General features: G+C 48.7%; 3 protein-coding genes across 3 annotated transcripts in view; all 3 read left to right on the forward strand.

The window, feature by feature from the left end:
• The window catches only part of LOC136295680 (hydrocephalus-inducing protein homolog), a 74,152-nt gene extending 61,992 nt beyond the window's left edge, over positions 1-12,160 (forward strand). Inside the window, 16 exon segments of the mRNA XM_066194262.1 lie at positions 434-602; positions 890-1,128; positions 1,442-1,514; positions 2,145-2,349; positions 2,734-2,966; positions 3,552-3,703; positions 4,646-4,838; positions 5,400-5,508; positions 6,089-6,340; positions 6,688-6,830; positions 7,177-7,398; positions 9,117-9,277; positions 9,785-9,885; positions 10,465-10,626; positions 10,945-11,167; positions 11,955-12,160. Of these exon segments, the coding sequence (XP_066050359.1) occupies positions 434-602; positions 890-1,128; positions 1,442-1,514; positions 2,145-2,349; positions 2,734-2,966; positions 3,552-3,703; positions 4,646-4,838; positions 5,400-5,508; positions 6,089-6,340; positions 6,688-6,830; positions 7,177-7,398; positions 9,117-9,277; positions 9,785-9,885; positions 10,465-10,626; positions 10,945-11,167; positions 11,955-12,117 (2,800 nt within the window). The 3' untranslated portion in view covers positions 12,118-12,160.
• Positions 12,161-16,347: 4,187 nt separating this feature from the next.
• On the forward strand, positions 16,348-22,345 carry LOC136295681 (hypoxanthine-guanine phosphoribosyltransferase-like). Its single transcript, XM_066194263.1, has 9 exons — positions 16,348-16,476; positions 16,844-16,933; positions 17,707-17,813; positions 18,239-18,422; positions 18,764-18,826; positions 19,584-19,666; positions 20,432-20,478; positions 21,169-21,245; positions 22,159-22,345. Exons 1-9 carry the CDS (start codon positions 16,348-16,350, stop codon positions 22,204-22,206), a joined length of 828 nt encoding a protein of 275 aa, XP_066050360.1. The 3' UTR covers positions 22,207-22,345.
• Positions 22,318-23,346, forward strand: part of LOC136295682 (hydrocephalus-inducing protein homolog) — a 76,262-nt gene continuing 75,233 nt past the window's right edge. Inside the window, exon 1 of the mRNA XM_066194265.1 lies at positions 22,318-22,625. Within this exon, the coding sequence (XP_066050362.1) occupies positions 22,318-22,625 (308 nt within the window). The remainder of the gene's footprint in view (positions 22,626-23,346) is intronic.

The following is a 23,346-nucleotide window of genomic DNA, read 5'->3' on the forward strand; positions in this document are numbered from 1 at the left end:
TCTGTCAATGGCTAGAACCTGTTTTCATGCTGGCTACCTCATGGGAAATACAAAACCTGGACTCTCTAATCTCAACTATTTTACTAGAGAATCCAGCCACAAACCAGCAATTCTTCACAGCTCAGCACGAACCCAAAGGAGAGCCCCAAAAATTTCAGCCACTGAAATGATGAGATTCATTGCTTTTCTTTGATGGTCACTTCCTTTCTCTTTCTGAGACTCTGTAAAGAAGTGAATGAAAAATTTTGGTGTCAAGGTTTCATGCCTTAACCTTGTGATTGTCTGCACTCTCTGTCAAGATCCAGGATTCTCTGAGCAGAGCTGAACTCTCCCTTTTTTTTGTTTTTTTCTGGTCCTATGCAAAGTCCTGGCCGTGCTGGTGGTGCCTGTACTTTTAACTGCAGAGATCTCCATTCCTTCCCTTTCTCCCCAGCTTCACGCTGAAGGGTGCAGGTGCCAGCATGCAAGACTTGGCATCCCACTTCAGCGTTGAGCCTCGGTCAGGCGTGCTGACTGCCTCCCAGCCTGGTGTGAATATTGAGATGCTCTTCCACCCCACAAGTGAAATCTTCCTCAAGAACAAACCCATCCTGTACTGCCAGGTGAGCTGCTTGGGCCAGGCTGTGTTACCACTCGACATTTTGGGAGTGTAAACGGGATAGGTGTCGAATGGAAGGAGTGCTTTAACTGGAGAATCCTCTCTCCTACGTACACAAACAAAGTCTTTCAAAACCATTTGGGAGGCTTCTTAAGTGGAGCTGAGCATCTGACTCTGGAGGCGGTGCTTAAACAGGGAGGGGTAAACTGCTGGAGGCCTGGGGTGGAGACTGGGGACTGGGGTAGAGGCTGGCCTCTTTGCTGTGTTTACCACCCCTTCCTGTGGACACAGGTGATAGACGGCAGCTCAGGGGAAGGAGGCCAGACTGTTGCCGAGATCCCACTGAGGGTGTCGGCGAGAGCTGTGTACAGCAAGTACAGCATTGAGCCCGCCTCACCCATCGACTTCGGTGCCATGCTCGAGGGCACCAAGAAGACCCAGACTGTCATTCTGGAGAACAAAGGCATGCTCAGCTTCGAATTCTACATCCACCAAGCACCCGAGGATGCATCTGCATGGGAAAGCCAAAGGTACAAGAAGCCCTGCACCACCTTTCCTGTCTGAGGAGGCACCAGCCCACGGCTGGTATGTGGCAGGCAGCCAGGAGACCTGGGCTGTCGTCCGTTTGCATCCCTGGCTTGGGGAGAGGGAGCAAAAAAACACCGCAGTGTCCCCAGGTGTAGTACAAAGCTGGTGATAGAGCTCCTGTCCAGCAATGGGTGCTGCACTCTGGGAGCCATCAGGAGCAGGAAGGCTTCCCTCCGTGTGGAGGAAGGCCAGCTTTGGCCTCAGAGAAAGGCAGGGGAGCTCAGCATGACAGATACCTCTGCTTTCTCCTCTCAGTTCAATGCAAGAGGAATCTGCTTCATCAGCTGCAGAGGAGTCCACGGAAAGGAAATCGAGCTCCTTGACACAGGTGGGTGACTCCTGCTCCCCGACAGTGCTGCTGCTGCAGAGGGATGTGAGAAGATGCTGCTGTGCCCTGGCTGGGGGCTCATGGCTATAGGGCGGGACATGGTCTACAGGATGGAACCCAGGATCTGCTCAATCCCACTGACACTCCTGTACTTTGGCTCTGACCTGGACTTGTGGGATCAACAGGGGGGAGCAGGTCCTGTGTTTGGTAGCTGCTAGCCAGCATATGTCTGTGAACACCACAGAAGCAAAAACACGCCTCAGTGAACTCCCAGTCTGCAGAGCTCAGCAAACATTGCTTTTTCTTCTTCCAAGTCATCTACCTTTCTCCTGTCCTTTCTCACAGCTATTTCTGCTCTCCTGTGTTACCTCTGGAGGCTGAAGGATCACAGCTACCACCTTCATTCTTTACACTCAAACTCCTTTCTCTCTGCTATTTGGGACAGGCTTGCAGCTCCTCTTGGCTTGTTGGTCTCAGCCTGGGGCTGCCCTTGGGCCATGGAGTCATCCTTCCCTGCCCTGGGACTGGGGTGCTTGGGCCCAGCTGGAGGCCAAGGCGGGACACACTCTTTGCTGGGGTGCTCAAGGCACAGCTGTTAGCCATCAGCCTCTCCTGGAACTTTTTCTGCAGGGTCCCCTCAGTCTTGGCATGTTCACGGTGTCCCCTTGCTCCGGCTCCATCAGTCCGTGGGGCCAGCAGAAGATCACAGTGGAATGCCTGGCAGGGCAGGAGGGGACGTGTGAGGAGCAGCTCTACATTGACATCACGGGCAGAGACCCCAGGGACAATCCCCTTGGCATTCCCTTTACCCTGACTGCCGAGTCCTGCCTCCCAGGTACGTACTGCCCACAGGTTCCCTTGGTCACACCTACTGCTGATCAGCACCTAAACTTGCTGCTTGGGTAGAGAGGCACGCCAGCCTTGGTGTCCCACCTTAGAATCCTCAGAGGTTCCAGCCCTCTTCAAGTCCACCAGCAGACTCATCCTTCCCAGGCTGAGAGGGATGCATGGAAGGATAAAAGGAAAGCAGCGCTCTCTAAGACCGAGGTTGACTGAGCTCCATCCTCATAGCCAGCTCCCCCACCCAAGGCTGGGTTTAGCAGTCACACAGGGCAGAAAGGGTGACTGAGAGGAAAAGCCTCCTGAGAGGCCAGCAGGGTCCAGATAAATTCATCAGCGAGGCTTCTCCTCCATGCTCATCCCTCTGGTCTATCCACAGGACTCGTTGAGGATGTCCTGTCAATCTTTGAGAAGTACCCGATCTGCCGCAGCACTGACCTCAGCCGCAAGCTGCGGTCAGTGGAAGGCGTGGGCTTGTTCATCAGAGATGAGAACAAATTCATCTTCAACAAGGTTCTGGTTGCGCAAGAAGCTGAAGCTCATTTCAGTATCTACAATGCAAGCAGCCTGCCGTGTGATGTGGTGCTCTCCATCAGACCCCTGTGTGGAAAGGTAAGAACAGGAGGCCAAGGTGATGGTGTCCCTCTAAAGGCAGTGTGAGAGTCCGTTCTGTTCTCCAGATGCATTGCTTCCTGGGGCCCAGACTAGTCTAGCTCAGTGCAGGTCAAACTGCAGGGGAGAGCAGCAGAGCCAGGGAAGAGTTGTGTTGAGTTTTGCATGTCTCAGGCAAGGTTCTGGCTCACACCTCTGGGTCTTCGGTGGGAGAAGTGAATCCTTCTGAACCTCTCCTGGAAGCACACTCAGAGAGGGGCTGTTATGAACTGACATGCCAGGGCTCAAAGGAGGCATTTCCTCAGGCTCCCTGGCTTTTCCTTCACTTTGAAGGCCAGTTCCAGGTTATTTGCAGGGTTTTCCAAGCAGTGCCCACCTCCCATGTATGCTGGGGCAGCGGCCAGGGCTCAAAATACAGAATGCTTTAGCACAAGGTCAGCGTTCCCTGGGAGGGAGGGAGCCTGCCCAGGGAAACAGGGAGGAGGACACACTGCCTGGGGCTGTTCTCAGTAACGCATTTATGAATAAAACTGTGTCGTGTTGAAAGGTCTTTTCTCCTAACACTGCTCTCTGCGTTCCCCCAAGGATGAAAGCCCTGTCAACAACGTTTTCAAGTTGCATCCGGTCAAGATGTCCATTCAGGGCTCATCCTGTGCTGTTGCTACGGTGACCTTCACCCCACCAGATGAGCAGACCTACGACTGCACTTTCAAGGCTTCCCTTGTCATCCCAGAAGGGTAACTGACTGTGAAATACTGGGGAAGGCTTCAGTGATAGCTCCCTCTCCACTGGGCAGGCACAGGCCTCCTGTTATGTTAGCTCTAATGCTTTCAGTAGCCATAGGCAGAGTACTTGGCATGAGATGATCTGGGAGGCAGTAACTGTTAGAGAAAGCCAAAAAATGAGACTGATGGTTTATCCTTTATGAGGAATTATGAAGACAGGGAAATATTAGGTAGCCAGCTGAAAGTTACTGAGATGTGCTGCAGCTGACTTGGGGATTTCCAGGGACAAAGGCTTAGATGAAACAGTTCCTGTGCCAGCAGGTCAGCAGTCACAATTTCCTGTGTACCTGTAAAATTAAGTGCTCCTCTGATCACTGTGATTCCCTGGTATTCATTAAGCTATTTTATGTAAGGGACTGGAGCTGGTATGAAAGAGAAGCACAGTTCCTCTGCCCTGGGACCTGTGTACTGCAGCTTTGACCTGCCCTTCCTCAACCTTTTAGTGGCTGAATTGGAGCAAGAGAAGTCTAATTGCTAATATGCAATTGCTTTCTTACTCTGCTTGGAAATGATCTTTACTGATGGTGACAATGATTTATTTTTGGCTACTTGCTTTTGTACTGCTTTCATGCTGTGCTTTTGCTTGTTGCATGTGTCTCATCTCACTGCAGCCAGGAGATTTGCCATGTCTCATCTGGTGCCTCATTATTTACCTCCTGGAGGGCACGATTCAATTAACTGAAATTATTTTGAATTGTTATTGTGGAGGGCGCTTTGGAACAGAGTCCTCTTGTGAATGGCCCTGAGTGGATTGGGAAGAGCCTGGTGGGGGCTGCGTTGTGTGGTTCAGGAGCATCAGGCAGGGAAAACACTGTGGGTGGCCCTTGCTGCCTCACTCGCCCAGTGAGAAATGGGTTAGTGCCAGCTGAAATTGTTTCTGTGCCTCTCCTGCAGCCCTACGAACTTTAAACCTCAAATCCTGACCTTCACCATCAGCGGGAAGGGGCATGAGCCGCAGCTGACAGTCGTGAGCCCAAGTGCTTGCAGCAGGAGGGGAAATTCCGTGCTGTGCTTCAAGAGGCTCCGGCCGGGGGAGTCAGAGATGCTCCCCCTGGTCATCCAAAACAAGGGCATAATACCTGTCAAGGTGAGGACCTGCTCAAGGAATGGTCTGGTTTGGGAACAAGTGCTTGTGGCACAGGGGAAGGGTCCCAAAAAACACGGCAGACCTGGGAAGAGGTGTCAGAAATTCTTTTTAAGCAAGTGACTGACATGTGTTCTCCAAGAAGGGAGTTCTTGAAAATTGTGCCTCTAGCCTTTCTTCTTTAAGTTGAACACAGGAAAGGTGGTGCAGTATTTCCCCCCATCTCTCAGGTCACCTTTTGTTCTCATGGACATGGGGTGATTTTCCAGCTCCATTAGATTGTTTTTGATCCCAGCTTACTGCATTTTAAGTAAACTTAGTTGTGGCTTGATTACATTCTGCTCATTACTTTCTGTCCTGTTTGATTCTGTGTCAGGTCCATCCAAATGCCTCTGAGCGCTCTTTTTTCCCAGCTGGTTTGACTTAACTTTTGTGCTAAGTGCTGTTTGTAGTGGGAGAGGTGCTGGGTTCCCATGCGGGACCAGCAGCACTGCGGGGTCAGTCCCTGTGTTCCCACCCTGTGCTCACACCAGTGTCAATGTGCTCTGTGCTCCCTTTTCTCAGTTCATGTTACACCTGGAGGATGAGCACGGAGCGTTCCTCTTGAAAGGCAGGAGCTCCACACTTGAGAGATTCTACATTGAAGATGCGGAAGACGACTCTGCTGTACACGGTAAATTCATTAACCATGAAGTGTGATCCTGCACAGAGGGAAAACGTGTGCCCTGCTCTTGGCTTCTCTGAGCAGCAGCCAGATGTTAGACACAGTTTCTTTCCTTGGGCTCTCTGTCCCCCAAGCTTTTCTTGGGGACTTTCTCCTAGCAAGTTGTAAGAAGTTCTTTGGCTCCTCTAGACAAGGTGGGTTGAGTTGTGCGGGACTGTCACTACCTCAGTGGACCCTCTGAGGTATTTGCTGCTTGAGGGAAGGCACCAGCCTGAATGGACACAGCCCTTGAGCACACAGACAACCAGCAGAAGCCAAAAGCACTCTCTGGCTCAGCTTTCCACACGGCTGGAGCTGGCTGGAAGTAGATGGAATGCGGGCTGGGCATCAACCTGAGGTTAAGCTGCTTAAGCGGTGATGTGTCTGGAGGTGGCAGTCTTGCGAACACAGGAAGAGGGTCTGGAACCACTGGGGGTAGAACCCGTGCTTAGGAGGCAGCTGATTTCAACCTCTCATTCCTCAAACAGCCTATGGAAATATTTCCTCTGTACCGCTGTATCACTTAACTCTGATTTCCGTTGCTGTGCAGAGAGCAAGCCCCCAAAGCCTTTCCTGCTTCTGCATCCTGGGGAATCGACAGAGTTCGATGTCATTTTCAAACCCACCCTGGCTCAACGACTGGAAGGGAGGATTCGTGCCTTAGTGGGGGACAAATACTCTAACAAGACCCTAATAGAGCTGGTGGGTGAAGGCCACCAGGATGAATTCACCCTCGACGGACTGGAGGAAGATACACAGGAGCGGAATGCTGAGAGCATTCTGAAGAAAGACATCATTGATGGTAAGAGAGGAGAGGCTGCCAAGGTGGAGCAAGGAAGAGGGAAATGTCTGATCATGTGTGTCCTCTCTCTAGCCAGGCCTGGGCTGTCACCCACTGGACTTGGTGGCCTGTGGGCGTGGCAGCCATGCCTGCAGAGCAGTGTGTGCTGTGCTTCATGTGGCTGGCTTAGGGGTGTGTCAGGGTGTTTCCCTGAAAGTGGTGGGCTGGGGAGCCGCCTGGGAAACTCCCTTCCAGAGGGAGGAAGGCTTGGAGCAAGAAAGCATTGAACATACAGGTGTCTGTGCACGTGAAGGGGGGTGGATGGAGCTCCCTGCATGCTGAGATTGCCTTGTTCTCCTCCTCAACAGCTGTCCGAGCGAATCACATCCAGTTTGGGGACTGTTCTGTTGGAGAGCCCTGCAACAGGACCTTCACCATCACCAACCACACCTGTACGAAGGTCATGCGCTTTGAGTGGGAGGCAAACGCACCATTCCAGTTCTCTCCCAAGGTGAGCGTGGACGGCTCTGCCTTTCCCCATTGCTCAAGCCCTGCCCTGGTGTTCCCAGGAGCTGGCAGGCAGTCCTCACGTACCAGTGTCAGCCCATTCCAGTGCCACGTAGGAGATGCCAAGATGCCAAGTCCCTGGCTTGGCAATGGCTGCCAGCCTTGCAGAAAAGGCTTCATGTTATGGGAGGTGGCACCTTCCGTTCATACTTTTGTCTATCAAACTTGACATAAATCCACTCCGACGCGCAGATTCCTGGCACAGCTGCTCACCACATCAGTCCCTTTTGCTGGCAGTCCTGCCCTTGGCAGTGCTTCCAGTTTGGTTTTGACTCCCTGATTCTCCCTAGGTGGGACATCTCCATCCTGGCTGTGCCAAGGACATCACAGTGACCTTGAAATCAGATGTCCCAGCCACCTTCAGGAGGCACCTTGTGAAATGTAAGGTGACCGAGATCAACTCTGAGCTGCCAGGAGGGGAGGTTCAGGACTGCGACAACAAAATGCGCATTGTCACGTGGAATCAAACCACCAGGGAAGAGCCGGCAGCCAGGTGGCCTGGAAAAAGGAAGGTGAGAAGCAAAATGGCAAAAAAAGACAACCCAGCTTCTACAAAAAGAACCACGGTAACCCCCATCACTGCTGGCTGAGCAGCTCCTGCTTGCTCTGGACGTTGGACAGCCGTGAGGTTCACCAGCAGTGCATTCTAGGGGAGAGGTGGATGCACAGTGACCGGACACACTCACGTGAGAGGGGGAGGCCTTTTGACAAGAGACCTTTAGCCAACACAAACTACGAGTCTGTGCCACAACAAGCACAAGGGTTGCAGCCCGTGTTGAATGGGAGACAATGTTTGATGATTTTATCCCCTTTTATGGTGTTTGAAATCTCTTCATCTGATTTGGTGCCTTTTCACCAACAAGGAGTTAAGTCTGCTGCACTCTGTCTCTTCTATGGAAGTGGAGAGAAGTATACTTCTCCGCACGTGCTGGTGAACTCCAAGTTTTGTCTGCATGGATACCAGAGTTTTTAGTTGTGATCTCTGTATTGTGTGGGATATCTCAGCATGGAGTAGCCCAGGCACTGTATGACAGTATGGAGGAGTCTGGAGAAGGATCATCTCCAGATGCTCTTGCTTTTATTGTCATTATTGCCAAACACACTCGTCTTGGCTGAAGGTTCTTTCTGAGTTCCTGGACCATTTTAAGGCCTCTAAACCATCCTCTTTTCTATCAGAACATCTGCAGTTGGAGACTTTCCTAGTGAGATCTTTCCCATCCCAAAATGCCCATTGCCAGCTCCCTGCAGTGTGGTTGTTGCTCCACACGTGACATGTGGAGAGCACTTTCTCCTAAGACAAGAAGAAAAAGGTGCTTTCCAGAACTCTTCAGTCTTTGGGTTCTCCATCCACAAAGCTCCAGCAGGGGAACTTAACCCTAATTTTGAGACCTGCTGTATTTATAGGGGACCAGGAAAAAAGCCAGTCCCTCTACAAGGTTGATGTGCAGGCACTGGAACGCAGCTATAGTCTCTGTAGCAGTGCGTCCTTTTAGGAGTGCACTTAGAGCCTTTCTAAATCCCAGTCAGCCTCTCCGTAGAGAAACTGCTTGAGAAGTATTCAGGCAGCAATTCAAGCTCACATAACCACCCACGTTACCAGGCTAGCTCAGCAAGAGAGGCAGAAGGCTCCCAGCCCCAGATAAATTTCCAGCAAGTGTTTATTCCGTGTGCTGAAGGTGAATCAGAGGCCAGAAAGAGAGTGACCACGTGGTTTTCCTCGGTTATGTAGGGTCTCATGTTCATGGGTGGTCCCGGGGACAGGGCAGAGGGCAAGTGACCGTAGGGAAGAGAGGAACAGGACACCAGGCCCCATAGCCAATGGGGAAATAGGAAGAGGGGATACCATGGGAGGAGTGATGGACTTGCAAAACCCCAAGAGCAGATTGCACAATGTTTGCAAGGAGCCACGGGGGAGAAGCCTTTTTTTACACCTGGGGTATTTTTAATCCTAGCTTTTCCAGGGCAGGGCAGTTGGAAATTCCTTTAATGGCACGAGGGACTCCACAAGTTGCCATGGGTATATTAACAGCTGTAGTAGTGACTGCTTTGATCAGTGGGTAGAAACAACTACTGTAGCAGAGCAGTCTCTATTTTGTCATCTTTGCAGGGAAGTGAAAGTGAACGGTCCTTTCCAGTCCCTCTATGAGGCTGATCCCGGAGGCCAAAAGACTCCCTTCTCAGCCTGACTTTCTGGGCTCTGCTCAGTGATTCCTCCCTCCTCTGTTTGCAGGTGGTCAAGAGAGTCCCAGAACCAGCTCACGCTGTGCTGGAGGACAGCAGCCAGGAGGCCGAGCTGTACCTCAGCGCTGTTGTTGCCTACAGCCAGTTAAAACTGAACACGACTGTGGTCCAGCTCAAGGATACCTTGCCCTTCCAGACAAGGAGAGCCACGTGAGTGCTGGAGGCCAGGCAGGGCCCTGTGAGCGGGAGCTGCCTTTGCCCAGGGCTGACCCAGTGCCTGCTTCCCAGAACTCTACCCCAGCCAAAACCAGCACAGGCCCATTCACGTGCACACAAAGCCAAGCAGGAGGTGGTGGTCAGGACAGGTTCAGTGCTGCCACACCCTTCTGCTGAGGACAGCCGTGGGTTTGCTTTCACGGCCTGTCACCTGTCCTCATCTGCTCAAGAATAAGTCTGCTGTCAAACCAAAACCTAAAGTCCAGAGTAAGCCCCTCAGCTTCAGTGTCCTGGGCACCATGTTGGCCCTTTCCTCTTAAACTTCCAGACTTGGAAATACATTTCTGGGCCACCCAGGACAGCGGAACGTGGCAGGGTTGCCTGGGGAAGAAGATGCTCCTCAGGAGAAATTGATACCAGGAGTCCATCAGGCCATGTTACTGTACTATTTGCTTTATATTTATTGGATCTTTTTTTTTATTCCTCCTCCTTGCTTTTCAGTTTCAGGATGCACAACACAGGGAAGGTAGCCCTGGAATACTCCTGGGAGGAAGCTGCAGATAGTGAAGCAGTGAAGAAGCCATACTCAACCACTCTGATGCGTAAGGGCATTTCACTCGGTAGCTGAGGGCCTGGGGAGAACACCCTGCCACTTCACTCCAAAACATGACTTGCTTTTTCATCCTTGTCCACACATCCACTTTCATCAGCATCTTCCCAGCTGCAGCTGGAGTTTTCTCCTTGCCCCCCTCTGCCTTTCAGCCCCTTTTGTTCTCGCTCTGCCACTTGTGCTCTGCAAAGGAGCTGAGGCAGACTCTGGGGAAAGCCACGTGCCTGGGTCAGGGCTGGGAAGGGGACATCAGGTCATCTCTGAGAGAAGTCTGAGACTGGGAAAAACAATGGTGTAATGCGTGAGCTGCCCTACAGCCCCTGTCCGTGTGCAGTTCCCCATTCCAGGGCAAATGCAAAGTCATTGTCTAAAACCAGCTCTCCTGCTCTGGCACGGGAGTGTGTGCTGCAGGCAGGGACCCTGCTCCCAGACGCTCTATTTCCTGCTGAAAGTACTTGGCCAGAGATGCTCCAAGTGCATCCCAGCTCTCTTCCGCCTACCTGCAGCAGGAGGCAGAGTTGCTGGCAACACAGGGTTTTGTCTTTGAAAGGTGTCCTCTTCCTCTCTGCAGGGCGCTTCCTGTCTTCTGCTACTGTAAGGCATCAGAAGAAGCTGGTGAGTCGTTTCTGGTGGGAGCAGGACCATCCTTTTGAGATCCATCCTTCTGAGCTGTGGCAGCTGCAGCAGCTTGCCGAGCAGCAGGATTCTGAGCAGCAGCAGCAGCAGCAGGAGGATTCCGAGGAGCAGCAGCAGCCTGAGGAGCAGCGGCTTTCTGAGGAGGAGTGCCTTTACACAGACCAGGAGGAGGAGGAGGAGTTTTCTGAGGAGCCGTTTTATGAGGACGAGGCAGAGTTTCCGGAGATAGACCCTAATGACATGACGAAGCTTTATGAGGAGGAGCAGGCTTCTGAGGAGCGGCTTTCTGAGGAGGATCAGCTTTCTGAGGAGCAGCTTTCTGAGGAGGAGCAGCTTTCTGAGGAGCAGCAGCTGGATTCGAAGCAGAAGAGTTCCCAGAAGCGGCGCAGCTCCAAGGAACGGCACCTCTCTCAGCAGCAGCAGGACCGCTCCAAGAAGCCACACCACTCAAAGCAAAAGCATCTCCCTCTGCAGCGTGTCAGTTCCTCCCTGGAAATCCTCCCAGATGCCCTCCATGACCTGCCAGTGTTCTCCATCAACCCCTACCACGGCACCATCGCTCCTGGCGAGAAGCAGACCTTTCACGTCCTGTTCTCTCCGAAGAGCGTGGGGAAGTTTACGGCCACCATGCTGTGCAGGTGGGAAACGTCTACACGCTTGGCAACTCATGCTGCTGACGGGTATCACTGAATCACTGGCTGGGGCGGGTTGGAAGGGATCACAGTGGGTCATCTGCTCCCGCTTCCCTGCTGAAGCAGGGTCATCCCAGAGCACATGGCACAGGGTTGTGTCCAGAGGGCTCTGGAGTAATTCCAGTGAGGGACGCTCCACACCCTCTCTGGGCAACCTGCACAGGAAAGAAGTTCTTCCTGGGCTTCAGGTGGAGTTTCCTGTTCAGGTTCTGCCCGTTGCCTCTTGTCCTGTTGCTGGGCATCACCCAGCGCAGCCTGGTTCATCCCCTAACACCCTCCCTTCAGTCCCTGTGACTGGGATGGGGGGCCTGGAGACAGGCAATCCCAGAGAGGCAGCAGACACACACACCCACAGGAGCACAGAAAGATCCTCTGGCCTTGGTAGGGAAACACTGGGAAAAGACCTTGAATGAAATAGGAAGCTCCTGGAGGGTTGCAAAATCTGTAACAAGAGACCCAGGGAGCACCCTGGACCGAGCTCTGCTTCTTTTGGGACAAGCAAGGGCTGCTTCTCTACATGGAATCCTGTGTGTTGCATTTGGTCCCCAGGCACTTAACTGCTCCTGTCCCTGCCCTTGCACCTCTGCAGCCTCCATGCAGCGAGAGCAGTTGTTTAATTTGCTGCTTGCTGCTTGCACAGAGAGAGGACACAACACTGTGTGCTCTGCATGGAGACAGAAAAGTGGCGTGCTGGAAATGCTCGTCTGGCTGATACCGGGCCCTTTCTTCCTAGGATCCCTAACCTGGAGGCGACTCAGAAGAAGGTGCGGGTGATTGTGAAAGGCAGAGCCCGGGAGCAGAAGAGTCGTGATAAACCAAAACGCTCTGCGTTACGGCAGGAAGAGAAAGGACAGAGACCCCAGAAGCAGTTGCACTGGAACTTACCACCTGAGTGACAGCATTTGCGTCAGCTGGAGCATCTGGCAGGAGCTGCCAACGTTGTGTCTGCTGCTGCTGCAGCTGCTGATGGTCTCTACTAATCGTTAACTAATTGTTATTAAACAATTAGCAATACATGGTTAATTGTCAGCTTGTCTTGGTTGGAAAGACAGGTGTCTGGGACCTCTCTGGAATGGAGAATTTGACCCCCTTCCCTCCAAATTGTTATAATTTTGAAATTAAGGGGCTTTCATGCAAAGATACGGGGAAAAGAGGAACAGTTCTTTTCTAGTATGTATAACAAGGGAAACAAACAACACCAGCAGCAACAACAAACAGAACCAGTTACCCAACCACAGCCTTCTCTTGCTGCAGACACTTTCCCTTTGGTGTCGTTCCAGTCACAGCCAGGCAGGGAAGGGAGCCCAGTAATAAATAAAGCAATTACTGGAGAAATTTTAATTAAGCTGCAGCACGGGATGCACTGCAGAGCTCAAGCACTGTGTGATCAGTTCTTAAGAACTTGCTGCTGCTGTGAGGCAATCTATACAATAGCCAAATAGTGACTGAACAATGCTTGATTTGATAAAAGATAAATAAGAAAGAGATGAGAAAACACCTTAGTGAGGGAAGAGCCCTAGCCCTTAGGCCCTTTCAAAATATGCCAGTAGATTACACCGAGTTGCCCAAAATACAGAGATGGAAATACCTTCTGGTAATAGCTGATCACCTCACCCACTGGGTAGAAGCCTTTCCTACCTCCAAAGTGGCCAAGAAGCTTTTAGAACAAATCATTCCCAGATATGCGATAATTGAAAGAATGGACTCAGATAAGGAAACACACTTTCCTTCAAAAATTTTTCATTCTGTATGTGTTGTATTAGACATAAATTGGAAATGTCATACCCTGTAGCACCCTCAAAGCTCTGGATGTGTGGAGAGATTGAATGCTATCCTTAAGAACCAAAGTACCAAATTAATGCTTGAAAGCAGATTAGCATTATTACGGATCAGAACTGCTCCAAGAAAGGACATAGGAGTTTCTCCATATGAAACGTTATTTGGGTTACCTCAGGTGGGAAGGGAGGAGGGGTTGGCTGAAACTAATGACTTATATCTCAGAAATGATTTGCAGGCAATTAAACTTTCTCTCATGGGTCTTGGAAGAAAAGGGTTGTTACCCTCAACGTCACCTCTAGATTTTCATATACACCAGGTAAAACCAGGAGATTTGCTTCTTTACCTTTACACCAGCACGGGAAGGTCCTTTTCAGGTACTTTTAACAACTGAAACAGTGTTCAGGACTGCAGAACAGGAGTGGTCTCACGCCTCTCAAGTCAAAGGACCAGTAGAAGCTTCTCTCCAAACTTGGACAGTGGTACAAGGAAGTGACCCTTTAAAGTTAATCTTCAAAAGATGATTTCATAGTAAACAGTCAAGGGCAAGACCGGACTGACCTCTGTGTTTGCCACCAGAGAGACTTTTGCTGCAATCCCTTGGGTGTTGAGCATTGGGAATATAAGTCATACCAGACCTTGACAAAAGAAAAATAGGAAATTACGTTCTAAGACTCTGGAAATTGCTGGATGGAGTGTCACGGCTTCTGCACTTCACCTCTATGTCCCCACAGCGTGCTGTTCTAGTGCACAGAACTTAGGAAGCGGGTATGGACACCGAGGAAGGCAATCTTTGTTGCCACAGTTCCGATCTGAGGTTTGCTTCATCCAAGCATCCGTGGAACTGATGGGAGGCACTGCACACAAGTCCATCTACAACTTACTTCTCTTGAGCTGGAGGAACTATGGACAGCAACGTGAACTGACAACTCAGGAACTTTTAAATAGATTGGATTTAACACTGACCTAATAAAAGACTGATTAATCTTATTTATAACTACTTTGCAAAAGGAGTCAGTTTATGCTGAGCGGACCGGATGAGTAAATCAAGGGCTTTGGCAAAAAAGGATAATAAAAGGAAAGGGTGGATTGTGAGAGATGAGATGATATTTTGCTGAAGCCAAAAGGTAATTACATTAAAGAATGAAAGTTGTTGGTTCTGTGTGTTGTTGTTTGGATTGTTTGGATTTGTTCTGGAGTGTTGCTGTGAGCTGGAAGAGGGGTGGGGTTGAAGAAGTGATTAAAAAGCAGGTAGGATGAGAAGGGAGGGGACCGTAAATTGGCAGATGACACCAAGCTGGGAGTGTATGTCGATCTGCTGGAGGATAGGAGGGCTCTTCAGAGGGACCTGGACAGGCTGGATGGATGGGCAGAGTCCAGTGACATGAAGTTTAACGAGTCCAAGTGCCAAGTCCTGCACGTTTGCCACATCAACCCCCTGCAGCGCTACAGACTGGGGACACTGTGACTGGACAGTGCCCAGGCAGAAAGGGACCTGGGGGTGCTGGTGACAGCAGCTGAACATGAGCCAGCAGTGTGCCCAGGTGGCCAGGAAGGCCAATGGCTCCTGGCCTGGATCAGGAATGGCGTGGCCAGCAGGAGCAGGGAGGTCATTCTTCCCCTGTACCTGGCACTGGTGAGGCCACGCCTTGAGTGCTGTGTCTAGTTCCGGGCCCTCAGTTTAGGAAGGACAACGAGACACTTGAACACATCCAAAGGAGGCAACAAGGCTGAAGAGGGGCTTGGAACACCAACCCTGTGAGGAGCAGCTGAGGGAGCTGGGGTTGTTCAGCCCGGAGAAAAGGAGACTCAGGGGTGACCTTCTCACTCCCTACAACTCCCTGAAAGGTGGCTGTAGTCAGGTAGGGGTCAGTCTCTTCTCCCAGACAACAACTGACAGAACAAGAGGACACAGCCTTAAGCTGTGCCAGGGGAAGTTTAGGTCAGATGTTACAAAAAAATTCTTCACTGAAAGAGTGACTGCACGCTGGAGTCATCTGCCCAGGGAGGTGGTGGAGTCACCAACCCTGGACGTGTTTGAAAAAGACTGGACGTGGCACTCATGCCACGGTTTGGTTGATAAGGTGCTCTTAGGTCATAGGTTAGACTAGATGATCTGACAGGTCTTTCCCAAACTAATTAATTCTGTGATTCCGTGAAAAGTTGGCAGTCAGGAGAGAAGGGAAGTTTCTAAGTACCCATCCAATGGGAAAGGGGACAGGGACTGCTCCAGCCAAGAAAGCGTATCAAAAAAAGCCATTTTCTCGGAGGGTGTGCGTGCTCGTCTCTCGGGGAAGGGAGGTACGCACCTGGCTCAGCTGAATCGTTACTAATAAAGAGTTTTATTTCGACGATTTGTCCCCATTGAGTTGTATCTAAAAAGTAGCGCGTTTCTAACCCCACGGCGATGGAATAAGGTAATCTTGAAAGTCCCTTCCATGTTCTGTGATTTTGTGACTGGGCGTGAATGCAGCACCCTCACGGGCCTTCTCCCACTGGGAGCTGCTCTGGAATTTGAGTGGAGCTTTGCAAACAGTATTTCTCTGCAAAGCGCTCTGGAAAATTTTACAGGGCAGATTACTTATCATCTGCCCAGCCAGAAGCTATTGCAAGTGGCAAACTTCACAGAAATTTCCTTGCGGCCAAAAAATAGTCAGGAGCCAGTGCAAGGACCCACTGTCTTTACTGACGGCTCGGGACGGACCGGAAAGGCCGTTGTCACTTGGAAGGATGGATCTGGGTGGCAGGTTCTGGAAGGTCATGAAGATGGATCAGCCCAGTCGGTTGAATTGAGGGCTGCCATCATGGCATTTCAAAAGTTTTCCTGGCAACCTTTCAATTTGGTCACGGATTCCGCTTATGTGGCCGACATGGCACAGCGTTTGGGCCATTCGATTTTGAAGGAGGTTAGCAATGCTGATCTGTTTCGTTGGCTGAAGGCCCTGTGGTGTGCCATTCAGGCCCGGCTTCACCCATTCTACGTTCTGCGTGTTAGAAGCCATACCAATCTGCCAGGATTTATCGCGGAAGGTAATGCGAGGGCTGACAAGTCGGCTAACCCTGCATGGGTAGCACCTCAGCCTGATACACTCGCACAGGCCAAGGCATCACATGGGTTTTTTCATCAGAACGCACATACCTTACAAAAGCAGTTTCAGTTGACGCCAGCGGAGGCTCACGACATTGTCGAATCATGCGACGACTGTCATGCACTGGCTGCGCCTTTACCGGCAGGGCTAAACCCCAGAGGCCTTAGGGCCTTAGAGCTTTGGCAGTCGGATGTTACCCAAGTTGCCGAGTTTGGCCAGTTCAAGTATGTGCATGTCACTGTTGATACTTTCTCCTCTGCAATGTGGGCTTCTGCTCACACGGGAGAAAAGACCCGCGATGTCATTGCCCGCTGGAGGCAGGCCTTTGCCGTTTTAGGCATACCTTCTGCTGTGAAGACCAACAGTGGTCCTGCTTATGCCTCGCAGAAGGTGCGGCAGTTCCTGCAGCTATGGGGAGCGTCGCACAAGTTCGGTATCCCTCATTCTCCGAGTGGGCAAGCAATTGTAGAACGCGCTCATGGTACTCTGAAGCGGGTTCTTCCAAAACAAAAACGGTTAATGCAGGGTGAGACCCCGCACAGTCGGCTGGCAAAGGCTTTGTACACTATCAATCACCTTACGGTGCCACAGAATTCTAACAACCCTATTATGGTGAACCATCACCTCTCGTTGCAGGCATCGGACGGGACGCATCAGCCTCGGGCGAAAGTTTGGGTGCGACATTTAGTCACTAAGCAGTGGGAAGGTCCCTATGGCCCTATCGCTTCGGGGCGTGGGTATGCGTGTGTACCCACAGATACTGGAGTACGCTGGGTACCTACGAAGTGTGTTCGTCCGGACCTGCGACCTCAAAGGCAGAATCCGACCGACAGGCAAGCCGGACACGGTGACCAAAATGAAAGACAGCAAGTGGATGAACCATTGAGTGATGACTCCGATACAGACGATGCGAGTGTTCACTCTGATGGTCCTTCCAAAGGCACAGACTGAACATTGTACATTTTTCTTTTCCTTTTTCTAACACAAAAAGGGTGAGATGTCGCCCTGATTTTCAGCCTTCTGATGACTGTTTACATATTTCTAGTGGAGTTTCTCACGGATGTAACATAAACAAGTAGATTGTTTTCACATACCAATATGTGATGGACTTCTGAGATGACCATTGGGGTCAGAGGGGTGTCCCCTTTGTCCTCCAATCCTGGACAAATCTCCAAATCCTATTTAAACCCAAAAATGACAATAAACGGCCCTTTTTTCTTTGCTCACTTCAACCTGTCGGGTGAGTGTGGTTCTTTCGTGTCCCTACTGGCGACAGTCTACCACACGAGCAAGCTACTGAGCTCTGCAAGAAGGGCAAATGGAGCAAGAGGGGAGGTTGTTACTGTTTTGGGTGGCTTTTTTAATGAGTTGACCATGGCCAAGAATTTATTTCATAATGACTGGGGCAAAGTATTTGTTATCCATTCACAACTCAGCCACCAGCTCCTGAATTATCAGATTGTGAATTGTTCTAGTAGAAAGATTAAAAATTCTCAGAAATGTTTTTATTTTGACATAATATTGGGGAGGAGGATTTTTTTCTTCGCGCTATCAGAGACTGAAAGCTTTTTCTTGTATGGCTTTGTTGCTGGTTTTAGACTACTTGAATTTTCTTTGCAGATAAGAGATGAGGAAAGTGGCTACAACAAAAATCTGTTTTGCATTCCTAAGCATTACGAAGAAGATTTAGAGAGAGTCTTCATTCCTCATGGTCTCATCCTGGACAGGTATGAGGGTAAACAGAAAAGAATAGGGACAGTGGTGCCAATTTTTGTCTCTCCAAAAGAAAAGACTGAGGTCCTGCCCTGTGCAGCCCATGAGAAACATGGAAACCCTGCAGCCCCAACCCTTCTGTCCTAAAGTCTAGTACGAGAGGGGTTTATGGAGAGGATTCCTCTACAAGCCCAGTTAACCTTCCATGTTCCCTCAAAGATCTTTAAGCCCACCTATCCTGCAATATTGAGGTTTCTGGATTAAATCAGCTTGTGCTGTGCAAATACATAACTAACTTTCCTACGACATTCTGTGGTCACACTCTGCTAGTTATAGAAACCTAACAGCAAGATCAGAATTTTTACTTGAACATTGCTTAATATATGGACAAACAACTATGATATACAGAACACTTTTTTTTTTTTTTTTTTCCTCACAGGACAGAACGTTTGGCTAGAGATATCCTGCAAGACATGGGAAGTCACCACATTGTTGCACTCTGTGTCCTTAAAGGAGGCTACAAATTCTTTGCTGATTTGCTGGATCATATAAAAGCACTAAATCAAAATGGTGACAAGTCTGTGCCTGTTACCGTGGATTTTGTCAGAATAAAAAGCTACTGTGTAAGCAGCTTTCTTTTCTTTGGAAAATTGATTCTCTCCATAGACTGGCATTCTAAATAGTGGTACTTCGCATGAGAACCCCACAAAAATTGAGTTCATGTATCCATTCTGTTCAAATTACCTACTAAAAAGGAACTGATTTACTGATCTGCCCCAAAGGGCGGAGATTATACCTTCACTGGAATAAACATAGAGCAGAACACTCAACATGACGAAGGCAGGGGCAGATCTCAAACTCCCTCCTCTTGCAAAATAGCAAGAGCAGCACACCTTTCAAACAAATACAGGATAACACTGTTGGGCATGTTTATGTGACTTCCATCTCTTCTTTGTCCTTCTAGAATGATTCACCTGCAGAAAAAATCAGTTTTGTTGGAGAGGAACTGTCTACACTAAATGGGAAGGTATGAATTAGTATCTTTGTCTTTTAAAGGGAAACAACTGTTCTTGTGTATTTTCCAGGAAATCCATCTTTATTAATATTTTGGTACTGCATACTTCCAGCCACCTAACACTGATTTAAAATGCTGGGCTTTGAAACAGAGAATAATTCCCACTGATCTCAATGGAAACTTGAAGTGATCAGTAATGAGTGCTCCCAAGATCCTAGTCCCCATTTCATCCCAGAACCCCCAGGAAGGAACCATGCTGAATTGACTCGTTCCGTGTGGCTCTACAATACTAGTGCTATACATAGAGCGATATCTAGACCTGACATAGGTGCCTTTATCACCATATTTTAAGCTTTCATAAATACAGAAATTTCGACTCTTCAGAAATCACCAGAGTCAAGTCAATAGTTCAAATGTCGACCTCCTTTGAAAATCAGTGCAACTTCCTTGTAACTGAGGGTTTTAGTGTGCTTTTTTTGGCTGTAGAATTTGCTGGAAATTGCCATTTAAATCTTTTCTCTTCTTTCCCTTCTCTTCCTATATAATGTCTTCCAGAATGTGTTAGTCGTAGAGGTAAGTAATGACTGAAGGAGGGGTGGAATGACATGGATTTTTTTTCTCCCTTCTTTTCAAATTAATACATATTACATGTAACATAATAATTAATTATGCTACTGTGCTGCCGGGTTGGTATGCTCTAATTTAGTCTACTGACAGTCTGGTTTTCCTTTCAAACTTGAAGGATAATTTATTTTTTTATCTCTTTCAGGACATTATTGAGACTGGTAGAACAATGAAAGCACTGGTGTCAAAAATAAAAGACAAGAAACCCAGGATGGTTAAAGTTGTAAGGTACAAGGATATAGCTACTAACTGACATATTCAAATCATTTGGGTGAATCGTCAGTGTATGCTGACAGGTGCTTGTTTGGCTTGAAGTTTGGGGTGAAAGGAAATAAATGCAGGAAGTAATCCTCATCCAGCTGCTGAAATATTAAGTGTTTCTTAAAGAGACTGGGAAATTTACCCGTGCACTACCATCTTCACTGCTCAAATGAATAAAATAAGGTTTTATGGCTCTTTCTGTGTAGTCCATAAAGTCTCATGGATTCCCTGTTTCTTATTTTATGTTTGAAGGAAATTCATCTCTTTCCATAGGTTTTCTAACACCACCTCAGTTGCCTCAATACTAGAATGACAACACTCAGAATCTTTGTTAATATTCTCAACCGTAGAAGTTACCAGAATCTAAGAGTCTGTCAGCACTTGGAAGATGACTTCAAGTAGCATTCTAAATCTGCTTTTGGTAGATCATGCTTCCCCCTCTGTGCTATTCTAGTGTCCTGAGGCATTGCTACATGGAAGGGCAATGATCCGAGACACAGGATCGAAGGGAACTGAATACAAAGTAGAGCCACTTGAACACGGAGAATGAACCTAGATCAGAGCCTTTGCTTCTCCCTCCACTACGAGGCTGACCACTGCTTTTTCTGTGCAATACTCTCACTGTTTGAAGTGCATGATTTTAGAAGCTTATGGGGAGGTGTGGGAGAAGGAAGTTTACAGCTTAGAGTAAGACATAATTTAAAAACCAACTGTCTCTGCTCTGCCTTACAGCCTGCTCATTAAAAGGACATGTCAGAGTCCAGGTTACAGACCAGACTGTAAGTATGGTGTTTTTCTGGTACTTTTTTTCTGTATTTTCCAAAACACAGTCTTACAGTTTCACTTCAGGCAGCACATCTGACGACTGGCACATAAGTTTCATGAAGGCCAAGAGAAATGGGGAAAAACTACACAAAACTTGTGAAGTAATGACCAGCTATGCCATCCTGAGACCTCATGACCACATTTTTTCCCTGCTTGGCCTGAGTGCAGGTTTAGCTATTTGATACACAAATTCAACTATTTGATAGTAGAAACAGAATCAAACCTTAACTGTTTTGCTTTGCTTTGCTTTGCTTTGCTTTGACCCTGGAGGACATTTGTTTTGACTCTGCATTATTAAACTTGCCTTGTTTCCAAACTGGAAAGTCCTACTGAATCACATTTCATCTATTTTCACTCAAGTGAAATCTCATTCCTTGTCTCCTCTCCCAGGACTAACTCATAACTAGGTTTTAAACAATTATTTTATTAATAAAAATCATTCTCTTAATACCTTAATTATAAACTGACTGATGGGAATGGTTTAGATTCTAACCTGTGTCATCAATTTACAACTCAGATTCTTAAGGAAGCGCCCCGAAAGAGATGATGCCAATTACTCTTTGCTCAAGTATGTGTCGAATACAAACTCTGCACTTAAAAGCTACTTACACCACAGATATAAAAAGAACTGTGTTTTCTTACAGATGTAGGCTTTGAAATTCCAGATAAATTTGTGGTTGGATATGCTCTTGACTATAATGAATACTTCAGAGATCTAAATGTAAGTACATGCACATGACTCCACCGCCAGCTATCAGGCACCTACCCACCACGGGTACCCAGCAAAAATATTTGTTTCTACTGAGAGCTTCTCAACAATTAAAAACCCTTCAATTCCAGCTAGAAACTTCCATTAAAAGAGCAAAGCCATTTTTAAGGTGCCGAGTTGGTAATGCAATGGAGGTGCATAAGAAATGTTTGGCTTCACCTTTTTATAATTCTAGTCCACAAGTCTCATGGCTCAGCCATGCTGCAGGACCTTCTGAACCCCCAGGATAGTGAACAGCATGCAGTCTGCAGCCCCAGCTGAAAATAAAATAACTTGTAATTTGACTTGAATTGGAAATTTGTCTGCCTTTGTTCAATCCTCTGTTGCTCTTCTATCACCGAGTCTTTGAAGCGGCTGGTCAGGGACTCCGTGCGAAGGTTTTCCATACACCTTTGGATAACGTGTCTGTGAGATCTCTCTTCCCTTATTCCTTTAGAGCTTCCTTAGGCTGTACAGAGTAGTAGACTTGGAAACACCGTAAACTAATAGGGTTGATCTTTTCTTCCCTCCTTTGTTTTCAAAAGTACTCTCTTAATTCCGGGTAACTCGGAAAGTTTTTCACTTCTAAGTCTTTTTACTAAGACAAACCAGTTCTGCTGAAGACACAAACAATCTGTGCTATTGTTCAGCAGCATGAAGTAGTGTGCAGTAATTTAACAAACCTAAGTTCTTTCAAATATATAAACCTATATATTACAGATAAGCTTGGAAAGAATATTAAAACCTCGAGTTTACTGCAAGTAGGGAACTTGCAACAATTACGGTTCTAGTGTGTTTTTATTACAATGCTGGGAATACAGCTGAAAATCAGTCTCGCACGTCATTCGAAGATAGAGGTTGATAAATATTGTACTTCTTCTTTTAGCACATCTGTATTCTGAAAGAGAAGGCCAAAGAGAAATACAGGATGTGATAACGTCAGTCTTCTGGAGCACTAATTCCTGGCTGCTGCTTAGGTGCTAAACCATTACACCAGGAAATCACTTCCGCTGCTTGCGTGTCCCTACGAAGAACGAGAAGCCAAATGTTAGCGCCCAGGACCTGCAGCTCTCCGATTCCCACTTGCACTCTGCGCTGCACACGGACTGTTGAGTTCCCGCGTTTTTCCCGCTGTGAGGGAGCAGCTCGGAGCTGGCTGCGAGCCTCTGGCGCCGCGCCCGTCCCGTTCCGGGCCCCGGGGCGGATTCCTGCCGCTCCTGCCGGGGCCCGAGGGGGAACCGAGGAAGGCTGCAGCAGGCGGGGGCCGAGGCGGGAACGAGGTCCGCCCGGCGCCCCTTTTCGGCCCGGCGCGGCCGTCACAATCGTCGCCGCGGTTGCCCGGGAGCCGCGAAGGTAACCACGGCTGTGGCCGCCGTGCGCCCTCAGTTGCCTCACGGCGCGCTCCGCACTGGGCGCTGCAGCCTGGGCGCCTGCGGGCGGCTTCACTGGGCGATTTGCCGGGTGAATTGTCGGCGGAACATTGGTTTCTGCGAGCGAGTCCTGAACTCGCGGGGACTCTGTCTCTGCGAGCGAGTCCTGAACTCGCGGGGACTCTGTCTCTGCGAGCGAGTCCTGAATTGCCTTTGAAGGTAAAGACTGACTAAAGTTGAGGTTTTTGGTTTTGTCGCATCTGTGCTCTGAAAAAGAATGCCAAAGGGAAATACAGGATGTGATAATGCCAGTCTTCTGGTGTAGCAGTTCGGTGGCACGTACAGCCGAGTGGGTGAACAATATATGGTGCAATGATTGTGCTCTCTTTTTACTGAAGAAATGCAACATCTCCTAAATACACTAGTCTATACATTTTTTCCTGTAGTGATTACTTAAACTGCTTAAAGGTGAATGAGTTCTGTTCAAGTTTCAGTGGATTGTTATGATCTGGTTGTTAACATTATTAGGAAAATGCATCTGAATTCAGGTGCAAACGAGACCATATGCCAAAATCAATAGTCTGGATTTAATGTAACAGCAAATGTGAGGAAGAGAGAGAGAAAGAAATAGAAAAGGGGAGGAGGGGGATTGGGGAGAGGGACAGAAAGAGAGTGACAGAGACTGATTAAGGTCGAAAATATCA

The sequence above is a fragment of the Chamaea fasciata genome, unplaced genomic scaffold (assembly GCF_029207755.1).
Source record: "Chamaea fasciata isolate MVZ Bird 193981 ecotype frontalis unplaced genomic scaffold, bChaFas1.0.hap1 SCAF_12, whole genome shotgun sequence".
In the NCBI taxonomy this organism is placed as follows: Eukaryota; Metazoa; Chordata; class Aves; order Passeriformes; family Sylviidae; genus Chamaea; species Chamaea fasciata.